The following is a 14,102-nucleotide window of genomic DNA, read 5'->3' as shown; positions in this document are numbered from 1 at the left end:
TCAGCCCACATGAGCCAATTGCATCGATTATTTGATTTTTATGCCGCATTAGAGACCCTGAATGGTAGCGTCGTTGTATCCACCCCGAAGCTCGCGCTTCATACTTCACCATATATTTGTAACGTAGTGTGATTGACTGTGATGTCATAGCTAGCACAGTTGTTGTTTTGAAATGAACACTTGTTACACACGTGAGTTAACAATACAGCCCGATTCTGATGTGCTGACCTGTTGTAAACGTGAAAATCGAGGCCACAGGTGTTTCCAAAATCGAATACTGTTTGGTAGTACCTTAATGTCAGTTCTGTTTGCAAATAATGAACGCAAACAGAAACGTGAATTTTGACGAATGTGCGCTTGTGAAATTCTAATTTTCATTCTTAAGTTTGAAAAAAAGTAATATAACGATTTTTGATCGAATATCAGGGCAGATGTTCACCACCAGTCGTTGGATGGAAGCGGTGCACAACAGGTTGGTCCGATTTATCACGCAATGACCTCGGATGGGCATTTGATGGTGTGTACCTTAATATTAACTTTGGAGAGACATATTCGGGATTTTAATTGTTATTTAGTAATATCCACTATACATAATGTACAGTGTGAAAATACAAAAACAGAGATGAATTATATAATGATTTCAAGGAATTTGTGATTTGAACTAAGAGATATAGATTAACGGTAGACGTATGAAGTTCATGATGTTGAAACAAGTAAATAGTATAATACATAATATCATACAACGGAATTCGTTCATAGAATTCTGATTGGCAAATCTTACTGTTCTTTACAAGTCACCAAACAGAATATGGAGATCATACCTAGTATCACCAGCATAAAAGCAACTCGTCATTCAAAGTTGCTCCTAATGCAAATATATGCATTCGTAATCGTGTTGTAGTCAATAACCAAGAAATTTGAAATCGATGAAAAAACTGGAGGTGGGAATAGGAGTGTCAAGATGAATAATCGATCAAGGGTCGGTTCCTTTTCAAAAAAAATATTTGTCCATGAAGTTTAACTATCAGATATACCGAATATATACTAGCGGAAAAATTAAACTGTGTAGTATTTAATATATGAAAAATATAATGAAAAATAACAATGAATTCTTTTTATTTTTTGTAATACTGTTAACAAATGTATTTGTTACAACATTCCATATTCCATTACTGTTTACGTCGAATAACGTCAATTTCAGCACACTCGAAAGACACTTGTATTCGAACTTGAATTAACAAAGTTAATAACGCGTCTGACCACCATTTGCATTCACGTATCCTTGACAAAGGCGCCTCATTGATGCCACTAAAGTGTTCAGATATGTTTGAGGGATGTTGTTCCAGGTGTTGGTTAAAGCCTAGCCTAAATCAGCCAATGCCACTTACCGATTTGGTAAACAGCGTAGACGTCGCTCCATTTCATCCCAGACGTGCTCAGTCGGCGATATATCTGGGGAAACAGCTGGCCAAAGTAAGACATCGATATTCTGTTGAACAAAAAAGTCCCTGACTACACGTGCAACATGTGGCCTTGCATTGTCTTGCTGCAGAGTGATGTGATGTTGCTGTCTCTGTATGAATGGTAGCACATTTCGCAGAATAATTTCGTCTCGATAGCGTACGCCGGTGAGATTTCCATTGCCAATTTGTAGAGGGGTCTTTCCACGTGCTGTTATTCCACCCCACACCATAATGTTACCTCCACCGAATTGTGGACGTTGCACAACACAAGCATCCTGACACCGCTCCCCAACGCGACGACACACTCTACAACGGTCGTCACTGCTATCCAAATGAAATCTGGATTCATCAGTGAACAGAATATTGTCCCAGTCCTGTATTCTGAATCACAGACGTCGTCTGCACCACGCTAGTCTAGCGATACGATGACGTTGAAGCAGTATTGGGCGAACCGCTGGACGTCTTGGTCTGATGGTGTGCTCGCGTAGACGATTACGCACAGTTCTTGGATTGATTGGTCGAAGTCCAAGAATGCTACGAGCAGTCAAAGGTGCTGTCTGGAAACGATTTATCGGATGCACAAGTCTAATGTGCTTGCCCTGTCGACGCCACGTCACACGAATACGTCCAGAACGTGGTCGATCCCGAGTGTTACCATATTGTTGGAAACGTCTCCATAATGACTGGATGGTGTTCCAATGAACTCCAAAGTTTCTTGCTACGATATTTTGTGCCATTCCAGCTTGAAGCATCCCAACAGCACGATTACGTTGGTTTTCGCCGAGTCGTGGCATGACAAAAGGGTAAATTTTGTCAAAACTAAAGTGCTTTCCGTAACGAATTGTATCCAAACAAACCTTTTACACTTCTTACTCCAAACAGTATAGGCCAGAAAAAATCGTGCGTACGAACACTTCAATAAACAACATGCGTTCACTAACCATGAAAACGTCCGTGCTCTGAGTCGAGTACTATCCGATATTGTTAAAAACATCACCTGTATCGATTGTTTAGATTTTATAAATATAAACAATAAATATAGAAAAAGTATACGAAATTTTACAATGCAGTTTCTTTTTTCCGCTAGCATATTTGAAAATGACCTATACACAAATCAGATGGGGGACGGACAGAGGACAGGCGAATAAAATTTATAATAATATATATGTAATTTTGTATTAAGAAAAGTGTTGAAATACGTTAAAAGATTCGTTGTTGAAATGTGTATAGACATGTTATTCAAAACATCAATTCTTATGAAATATTGATACATTACTTATTCTGCAGGTGCATTTATAACGCCTTCGAAGGAAGATCACAAGGACTAAAACAGCGATGATGAACGCCACACTGCCGACAACACTGCCGACAATCGCCTCCGTCTGACGGCTGACCTCCTCTTGTATTCCTACTAATTACAATGACAAATAAAGTCAACAAAAAGTCTGCCGTGTCTATCGGTTACATGTATACTGACCTTTCTCTCAAACAAGCATTTGGGGAAATGGTATACATATTTCCTACTTGAATAGTTTCCATAATGGATTAAATGGGCAAAGATAACAAACAGTAATCAATATCATAAATCCTTTAAAAATACAAAATTGAGAACACGGTAAAGGCGGATTCTTGTAAACATTACAGGTTGGATCGAATGCCTTGGAGGAGTAAACATACCATGCTGACCGTTCACATACGCCGTAAGCTTTTGTATTGATTAAGTAAGCGGAGTTACCAGGACTATTACAACAGTAACCATAAAATTTGTAAAATTGCTGACTTTAAATAATCTTGGTTTAGAAATTGATCAAGCACAGAAAATACTCTCACGTACGCCTTTTGGAACACTTAGAATATTCTGTTTACCTGGTCAAGATAGAGAGTCCATGGCGGGTATAGTCTACTGGCGGATGATACGTTCTCCTCCAAGGCACCTAAACCCGCCTCTAATGTGTCCAGTAGTCCGTGTTTGCCCTGCTATTGGTTTTATACTCTTTATGAGATTTGTGAAATTGGTTACTGGTCGTTATTTTCACTTTTAAGATGGCAGAACTTGAATTTTAACTTTCATTTACATTTATATATCATTTAATAACTTTTAAAGTGATGACTTAAGAACGACGCTGATTGGTTGAAAAATGCGTTTGATTTCTGTGTCAAAATTTCCTTTGGAGTTCATCTGCACTAAGCACGCGGGAATACTTTTCTCTGGAATGCGTCTTCCCCTTTCTAATTTTAGCGCTATCTATAGAACGGGATTTTCCACACAAGCATTATATCTAACGAAATGCATTCGTTTGATGTTTCTTTTTCATTGCTATCAAAAATAAGCACAAATAAAGATATGAATTAAATACAAATTAATTTAATGAAACAACATACAAAGGCAATGACGTGGCAGAATAGTCAACTTGATGACGTAGATCCACTTTCTGGTAGAAAAAGACAGATTACACGAGTTCCCGGTATGAATCATCTACTTTACGAGGAAGTGGCGACTTCTGATCTGGTAAATATTAATGAAATTGAACTGCGATATATCGGACTCAGTCAAGAAGTGCGTTTTAGATGAAGAAGTGTTGAATTTTTTACTCGATATTGAAATGGAGCCGAGTTACATTCCACCGTTCCAACGACACAACCAGTATTCAACGTCTCCTCCAACACAATGCAGCATACATCCAGTCACCATTTCTTTTCTTCCTTTATATTTAATTCAGCTTTTAACCATTGCACCTTTAATTTGGCGTATAATCCATTTAAATCTGCACAGCAACTGTACCTGACCTGAACACACAGTCATGCCATGTTGTTGTTGTTTTCATTCGTACATATATGTATTCCTACGCACCATTTCAAAAACGTTAATTCAAGCTTTTTGACCGGAGAAATTATTTGTTTTTCTATCTTAAAAACATAATTAAATGATAAGAGATGAAACTTATAATTCTTTGTTTGATGCATGTATCAAATGCAAAATTGGAAGGACAACTTTTTCATCAATGCGCTACGTGCATTGATGAAGTTTTCTATCCAATGTTTCGTTTGATACATGCATGAAACAACGAATTATAAGTTTCATTTCTTAAATCATAAAGCAGAAAATATATCCATATCATACACAAAACACACACTACTACATTAACAAAATATATAAGTATCCGCTTCAGCGGTAGCATACATTTAATTCCCTGTACGACCAAGCAGATGGTTTTTTGAAAAGTGCATATATTATTCTGATTTTGGCTGTGAAATAGTAAGATACAGTGAGGTCGAGGATCAACGAAGTGATCTACAGTGAAATATGTAATTCAACAAGAAAATTTAGAACATTCCATCATAATGACATTACTTTATGAAAAATATTTATATTCGTCAAATCAGTGCAAAGAAATTTCTAAATAAAAATGTAATGACATTTTCTTAACTTTCGATTTTTAGTCCACTACCGTCGGAGCCTAGAGGGACTTTAAGTTTGCACTTCGTTCATCCGTCCATCTGTCTGTCATTCCGGCAAATACGTTTTCCTGACTTTTTTTGTGATACTTAAGATATATTTATTTGAAATTTGGACATTGCTTTACCATGTCAAGTTCAGATTTTGTTATGGTCCGTATGTGTTTTTAAGCTGAGATTCATGAATAATTATCTCTATATCACCAGCTTCATTTCAATTTTCTTTGAGTGTGCGTGTGTTCATCCCGTGAAATATCATATCAGTGTTCAAATGTTTTTCCAGTTTCCTGTTTGATTTTTCCCTTTAAGTACTGGTACTCTAATGATGAAAAATTAAATGTGTTATAATCAATTTACGTGCACTGTACATTTAGTATTTTCTATAAACTGTCAAAATGAATATCTATTTTACATGTAATTAATATTTGATACCTTGTTTAAAGTAACAATTTCGTAAGAATACCGTGGATAATTTCCTGTTTTCAACCATTGTCGAAAAAAGAAAACAATTCAACCGAGTTGCATCAAATTCAAACTAATAGAAGGACGGAGACCGACAATGAATACCTAGTACAAAGCTAATTTATTTGCAATAATATAGATATTCATTTTTTTCATAGACCGGTCGCAGTAGTCCGATCGACAAGGTGTTTGCTTCGCAATCGTGTGCCCGAGTATGATTCTCTACAAACGTAAGGTGTCCTGTAGGTATTGGCATGGTAACGAAACCTCATATCTACGGTTATTAGAGACATGCATATATAGGTCTAAATGCATATGTGAAACGTTTGTTATGATAGTCATAAATGATGAAATAACCATTTCTAAAATTGTTTTCTAATTACCAGTACACATTTTTGAAAGGAAGGACTAATCGATGCTAAATGACGGAAACTACGCTGTGTTGCATCTCTGATAGTGAGTGGCTTTCAGAAATTCCCTTTGAAATATCCCAGGGGTGACTGTTGAATATAATGTTTACCTTTAAGAATGCAATGGACATGATCTGATGTAGAATTCCCAAACATGTTGGAGGCAGTCACTGTAAACCATACTGTTCCCTGTAGCTCAATGTTGAGAGTGTAACTGTGAAATCTGCCATATCCCTGATCACTGATGGTCTCTATATCTTGATAGGTAGAATCCCCAACAGTGGAATAGGAAATCTTAAATGTCTGACTGTCTCCACCATTAAAGTTAGAAATCCACGATAACTTTACTGACGAAGTGGCACATACCAATGTTAAATTAGTGGGTTTCAATGGTGGCCCTGTAAGTAATATCATAGGTAGCATTAGTGACAAAGTTACTGTGAAAACATTGCACTGAAGGAAGTTACCTCCTTAGTTTTCGCGCACACCTGAGCTGGATGCTATAACTAAGTATTTTCTGATCCAATACTGATCTCATTGGTGCATACATATTACACATCTATTACTGAACCCTATTCAGTTGAAAATTTTGGCAGCAACAGGGTTCTAATATGAAGAGGCATATAGGCTACAAAACTATCCCATTTGATATGCTCACACAGGGAGTTTTAATTCCACACTTTCGATACACTTTAAATACTATTTTTATAGGGACATGGACACGTCTTGAGCGGAAAGTTTTCAAATTTTATTTTTCCATTTCTAATGTTTAGAATGCTTAACTAAGATATTTCCAATAGTCAGCAAAAATTTAGATGTCATTTGTCGAGATACAAGAGAGATACATAGCTCACATATCTTTGCTATACAAACAATGCTTGTTTTGTTTACATAGGCTAAAATATACAAGTAAATTGATTGATTGATTGATTGTATCTTGTCTAATGTCCCTCTCGAGATTTTTTCACTGATATGGAGACGTCACCAAGACCGGTTAAGGGGTTCAAATTTAGGTTTATGCTCGGCGCTTACGGCCATTGAGCAGTGAGGGTTCTTTAGCGTGTGACACCTACTGTGACATGGGACATCTGTTTTTAAGGTCATCTCCGTGGACCCTTGACATTCAAGCCTGATGCCGAGCGTTTGGCGATGAAACTGTCAATACCTGTTTTAACGACTTAGATCTGTTGCGGCCGGGATTCAAACACCAACCTTCCGCATTCATGGCGAACGCTCTACTTCTAAACCACAGGTAATTATATCGCTTGGGTCAAATTTACTATCAATAAAGAATAAAGGTATATAACTCTAAATATACATGTAGGGTAACGAAGTTCAGCGATGTAAAAACAATAAACCAAATGATATAATATTTTACTTTGTATTCTAATATTTTTATACTTAATCAATCTACATTGCCACCAAAGTTCATCCCAAAAAGTCGTATACTTCCGAAGATATGCCGAAATAAATTAGGAAAAACGCCTATTATTTTTTGGTCGACTTTTAGTTGGGCCTTGTCACTATACGACTACACAGAATGGTTGAGCATTGTAACAAACTATTACATTGCATGTGCAGCATTAAATATTATTTCGAAGTTGAATTTCTAACCCAAATTAATATAGTGTAGTTGTTAATAGCCTCAAGTGACTGAAAAATGTATAACGAAGTCTGCATTTTGACTTATCCCCGCCATTTTTACTGAAGCATCTATATTACCCATACAGGATTAAAAGACCTTAACGATTTAAAGAATCAAATGCTATTTTTCATCAATATCAGTGCATACATAATGGTAATAACAAGTCATTATAAAGAGAAAAATGTCTTATTATTTTATTTAACACAGGTGTTTGACGATTTATATTATTGATGTTAATTTGGGTAGTTATTGGCACTGTCAAAACGGTTGTGATAAGTCATAGCGCAAACGCCAAGTGATATAATTGCCTGTGCTCTAGACCACCACGGCGGTTATACCAGTAAACGTTCATTTAAAGCGGATTTGTTTTTCAATTAACAAGTTAATTCTGAACATAATTAAATATCTTCTAGTGTTTAGCATATGAAAGGTGAAAATAACGAACAGTGATCAATCTCAAAACTCCTACAAGCAAATTCAAAACAGATATTTGGGTAAATACGGACCCCTGGACACACCAGAGACGGGATCAGGTGCCTAGGAGGAGTAAGCACCCTCTGTCGACCGGTCGAATCCGCTGTGAGCCCTATATCCTAATCAGGTAAATGGAGCAAACCCTAGTCAAAATCAGTGTGTCAAGAACGGCCTAACAATCGGTATGAAACATGTCATACAGCATTTGACCCAATGATAGGTTGTATTGACGAACGAGACAACGAGACCCAGAGGCAATTAAGCATGACTTCGTGGAAACAATTACTGGATCTCAAAACCAGGAATCCAAATGTTAGTGTGTATATTTCTGAAGTTCCAGCGAGGCATGATACAGACACAGTGCGGTAAATGAAATCAAATAAGTGAAATGTATAGTGGTACAAAGATTTCTACAAACATATTTAGCAAAGGAAACCCTCACTAGGAATTGTGCTTGGAAAGATGGGATACATATCTCGGACAGAGGCACCGCAACTATTTCAAAGTTAGGAGGATATCCTTAAATCTGTTGGTGAACGCGTTAATTGAAGTGGGAAGATGTCGGATTCCCACCCTTCAATTAATTCAACTTCCTGGGTTTTTTTTCTGTGGAGAAAGTCAACACATTTCTCGGTTGTAAGCACGGGGGATAACTTGGATGCTGGACTTGTGGGGAGTTCGGGCACAAAAACAAGCTCTGCCACCATGGCTTTTAGAAAACGTGCAACGAATGTGTAACCGACAACAATTCTCTATCATTCTTGTCAAACAGCAATGCCTATTCGATTCTTAATGACATATGTTCAGATTAAAATAATCCTGATAGTTCATGTCACCATCATGATGATTCCTGGGCAATTGTACAAAATTGATGTGATTCAACTACTCAGCCAATTACGTCTAAACATCCAAAGGCAAATAAGAATATTCACGCCAAGGAGGTGTCTAATCCCGTAAATAGGAATAATTCCACGATATCTACTTTTGATTTCACACAATAACGGTTTTCGACTAATTAGAAAGGATCCAACATTTGGAAATTTAAACGTATGTCATGTTCTGTCTAAACTTGAAGAAATCAAAATTTTATCCATAACAAACAAATTCTTAATATTCTAGGAGTTTGTGAAACTTTCTTGAATGAACAGATCAGTAATTTTGCGTTGTATATTGTACGTGAGAAGAAAAAATATCTCACTGTGGCCTTCAATTCGACATTTCGATATATGGATGACGTTTTGTCTATTAACAATAATAACTTTCATTCATATGTCGATTTGATATATCCCTGTGAGATCGAAATAAAGGACACCACAGAGTCGTCCACGTCTGCTTCATACTTAGATATTGTATTGAAAGTAGACATTAACGGCAAATTGACAACTCAACTGTATGACAAACGGGATGATTTCAGCTTCTCCATCGTCAACTTCCCTCATTTATGTAGCAATATTCCATTATCACCTGCATATGGTGTTTATATATCTCAACTAATTCGATATGCAAGAGCTTGTTCTGCGTATAGTCAGTTTTGAAATCGAGGTAAGCTACTGACAAACAAGTTGATGGTACAGGGGTTTCAACAGTCTCGATTGAAGTCAGCATTTCGCAAATTCTATGGTCGTTATAACGATTTAGTTCGTCAATACAACCTCGCATTGGGTCAAATGCTGTCTGACGTGTTTCATACCGATTGTTAAGCCGTTTTTGGCACACTGATTTTGACTTCGGATAACTCCGTTTACCTGAACATGATATAGAGCTCACGGCGGATGTGACCGATCGACAGGGATGCTTACTCCTCCTAGGCACCTGATCCCACCTCTGCTGTGTCCAGGGTCCGTGTTTGCCCAATTATCTATTTGGAATTGCTTGTAGGAGTTATGAGATTGATCACTGTTCGTTATCTTCACCTTTCATTCAGTGTTTTGATTTTGAAAGAATTGGTCGCGCTCTAAGGGCAGGTGGTGAAATTATGTTTTATATTTTTAATAATAGAAGAAATAAGCGTAGAAATGAATTTAATGTGGACTTTCTCAAAGACCCCTTAATTTGGACTTATGCTTTAGAAAAGTTTGGTTTTCACAAATCATAACAACCCTAAGAAGAGTAAGTAGCACTTCAAGTACCCTTATTGATTACTTGTGTGCTAATAAACCCGATAGCGTGTGTGAAAATAACACATCCTCTGTTGCTATATCTGACAATTACCCTATCTGTGTCTTTAGAAAAACTGACAGCATGCAACAAAAAAGAAATCATATCGAAATTCAATATCGTTGGTTTAGAAAAAATAATGAAAGTAACTTTCAATAAGACTGACAACATGCAGAATTGAACAACCTCCTCTAAATGCATGACTCAAATGACAAATTAACTGAATTTTATGAATTATTCAATATATTACTTGACAACGATGCAAACATTGAAAGTAAGCGGGTAAAGAGTAAATTTAACCAAATGGCTAACACAAGAAATTGATGCTGGACACTTACATGTAACTCTTTCCAGACAAAAGAGATATGGAAATTTATAAACTATATCGGAACAAGGTAAACATACTTATAGACAGTGCAGAATAATCATGTTACATATACTACAATTGAAGAAAGTTCTAGTCCCAAAGAAATGTAGAAATACTTAAACCAGTTATCATCTAATTTCAATAACATAACTCCTTCAAACGTATTTTCAAACGGGGCAATAGTGGATGAAAGGTAAATATAACGAACAGTGATCAATCTCATAACTACTATAAGCCATGCAAAATAGAGAGGTGGGAAACCACTAACCCCTGGATATACCAGAGGTTGGATCAGGTGCTTAGGAGAAGAAATCATCCCATGGATGTGTCAAGTAAGCTTTTACAAGATTTGCCAAATATCAGTATAACCCAAATATTCTACAGCAATTTTAAAATCAAAAACTTTATGATGGTACTCATTTTGGTATTCAACAAATCGATGAAAGTGAAGTTCTCAATATGTTAAAAATTATCTTGATACTAATAAATTAGCTGGTGTTGACAATTATCAGTCCATGCCTCTTGAATATTTGGTCTATACATAATGTGATGTACACCTTATTGATACAAGCATTATAAAACTTCTTTACAATAATCGGGTGTAAACCTGTTGAACAAACCACCACAACTCATAAGGCTCACTCAGTCTCAACATTTTTAAGAAAAATGTAAAGAAATACATTTTCAGCTGCCATATCCCTATTTATGTATCCTTCATTTCTTTTTGCATATACATTCTATGCATTTGTCTTTTATTCACAATCTGGAATATTATACAATTATTGATAATAAGGGAGATATGAAGATTTACTCACCCAAGAAAAATCTTATCGCCGGAGGAATAAATCGTCATACCTCCAGAACATTCATGCAATATATTGTTTATCATACCGAAACAAACCAAGACTACAGAAATGTATTTTGCAGTCCGCTCATCTATACATTGTATGTAGCTGATATTGCCCTAATGGTATAACAGCAACGACAACGTATTAATTAGAAGGTACAAACAACGAAATACATTGATATGATAACCATCTCTTTTATTTCCATTCTCCTTGAATGCTGATTTACTTGCTTGTTTTTGTATCAACCAAAAGCAGGCGATTTCAAAACTGTATATCTAAGACCCGTATATTTTGTGTCTTACGAACTATGAAAGTACATTGGCTCAGGCTTATTGTGACTCATAATAAACTACGTCTACCTCGACAAAACATTAATGGAAAATCCACGAAGCTGCCGAACGGGTGAAACATGATGGGGATACGTGATGTTTAAGAGGGGGGTACGAAGTTTTATCATCCCAGGCGCTTGGATATCTAGACCAAACAGATTACACGTTGCATAGAATTATCATGCTACGTCTGATGATAGATTTTGTGATTGTTTATTACTGATATTCAATCATATTAAGTGATATTGACTGAAGCTTGTTACATAATCTTGTATTCGTGTTTTTGATACTTTGTTTTAAATTATTATTCTTGTACATAATTGTATGTATCATTGGGAAGACAGATGCTCGTAACCTAGAATGTATGACGAGAATAAATATGTAGCAACGCCTCACATTTGAAATGTGATCGTATATTCACCCTCTTTTCATTAAGTGGTGATCAAAACATGTCTTTCTTTTAAAATATATTCATCGAATTTTCGCTAGAAACGTGCCCTCAATTTCGAGAGAGAAAAAAATTCTAAAAGAGAAATGCAGTGTGGTTACAAACATTAAGAGTGTGTTATCATAAAATGAATTTAATTTCGCGTAAGTTGTCAGTAGTTCCACTTGATCAGCGACATTTGTTATACGTCACTGTATGCGTACTATGGCAGAATACATCACACATTTGAGGTTAAATGGAATTAACTGAGGTGATCAGAGTGGTGAAATGACCTGAGGAAGAATAGTGCGTGAAGCATTCACTGGTGGACTGTTAGTCCCCGAGGGTCTCTACAGCCCAGTAGCTAAGTATTTCGTTACTAATTTGAACATACGGATGTATATTTAATTGCTGTTATAAAATTTAGAAATTCTTTTCAATATTAAGGATTATCTCCCTCACGCATAGCTCTTATCCTTAGACGAATTTGACTCCACTTTTTTGGCACACTGTTTTTCCCTATAATAGCTCTAAAACGCCATTGTTATTTCGGATTTCAAACATTTCGGTTGAGTATCACTGAAGAGACATTATTTGTCGAAATGCGCATCTGGTGCATCAAAATTGGTACTGTATACGTTTTACATTCAGGTCATCTTCTTGGAATTAAGTATTATTATATTATCATTATTATTTAAACGTTTCATCCCCAGTTCAAAACGTTCCTTCTCATTGAAAACCAATCGTGCCATCAAAGCGTTTGTACCCTAAAACGGTTTGTTTTCGCATGGTCATTCGGAGCTCGCGCGTCAGTCCGCTATTCTAGGTCAACATGGCGCTTGTCGAGGTGATAAAATATCTTAATCTAAATTTAAATTTAATTACAGTTATGTATATTCTAAAATAGAATGAAGGTGGATGAAATCAATTAATACATACAGTTATATGTGCCGTAACTTCCACATTGGTAAAGCCAAAGGTATTTGATGTAATTAATAGAAAAGAACATTTTTCTTTAAAAAGTAAAAATTGCAAAAGGGTCATCCCAGGTCCGATTTCAATATCATAGCATTATCCCCTTAACTAAATATTTTATGATTTGTTTTGATTACTTAATTCAGACGTATTTTGAAAGAACAATTAAGTTTGTACATGTCTTACAAATACTTTTTTATAAACTTAATACATGCAGAATACAGTGTATATAGCGTGTTAAACTGTTTGAAAGTTTTATCATACAGGGGCTAACGGCAGGTGTAACTAGTAGACAGGGGATACTTCCTCTTCCTAGGCACCTGATCCCGCCTCTGGTATATCCAGGGGTCCGAGTTTACCCAACTCTCTATTTTGTATTGTTTGTAGGAGTTATGGGATTGATCAATGTTCGTTATCTTCACCATGCATGTATATTCAGAATGAAATTATCCAAAATGAATAGGCTAAACATGTTAACTCTGTTTACCTGATCAAGACATAAGGCTCAGGGCTGATGTGACTGGTCGACTGGATATGCTTATTCCTATGCACCTGATTCGACCTCTGGTATATCCACGGACCCTTGTTTGCCTAACTATCTATTTCATATTGCTTATAGGCGTTATGTGATCGATCCAAGTTCGTTATCATCACCTTCCATGTCAAAATGTAATTGATGTAACTTAATAATAAATGATTTAAAAACTTTTGTGAATGCAGAATTGGTATATTTTCTGTTTTGATTTGATAGGGGAATGCCCACATTTTTAATGGTGATTTATCATGGTGATTAATGGAACACTTAATGGTGCCCATTCGGTACACGTATATAAAACGCTTTGAAGAAAGTTTTGAAGACAACCGTGAAAATTTAAAGAGGGATATCAATGAATCTAATGTTACTTGAGACAGGGACATATAGAGTCAACTCTCTTGTTGACTGATAGATGTAAACCGTTACACCCAGCAACACTTAGTGCCCTGATAACTTCATACCTACCTTTAAAGATGCACCACATCAGTTGAAATACTAACACATAAGCAACGCATTCTAATTCTCCAACACCTTTGCCAAAAGATGTCAAACAT

General features: G+C 36.2%; 1 protein-coding gene across 1 annotated transcript in view; it reads right to left on the bottom strand.

Annotated features, from left to right (window-relative positions):
* Positions 1 to 14,102, bottom strand: part of LOC130048670 (peroxidasin-like) — a 416,263-nt gene that overhangs the window by 39,102 nt on the left and 363,059 nt on the right. The window contains exons 6-7 of the mRNA XM_056145683.1: positions 5,902 to 6,189; positions 2,740 to 2,871 (exon numbers count right to left, since the gene is read on the bottom strand). Of these exons, the coding sequence (XP_056001658.1) occupies positions 2,740 to 2,871; positions 5,902 to 6,189 (420 nt within the window). The remainder of the gene's footprint in view (positions 1 to 2,739; positions 2,872 to 5,901; positions 6,190 to 14,102) is intronic.

The sequence above is a fragment of the Ostrea edulis genome, chromosome 1 (assembly GCF_947568905.1).
Source record: "Ostrea edulis chromosome 1, xbOstEdul1.1, whole genome shotgun sequence".
In the NCBI taxonomy this organism is placed as follows: Eukaryota; Metazoa; Mollusca; class Bivalvia; order Ostreida; family Ostreidae; genus Ostrea; species Ostrea edulis.
Note: the sequence above shows the minus strand (reverse complement) of the source record. Positions and strands in the feature narration are given on the sequence as shown.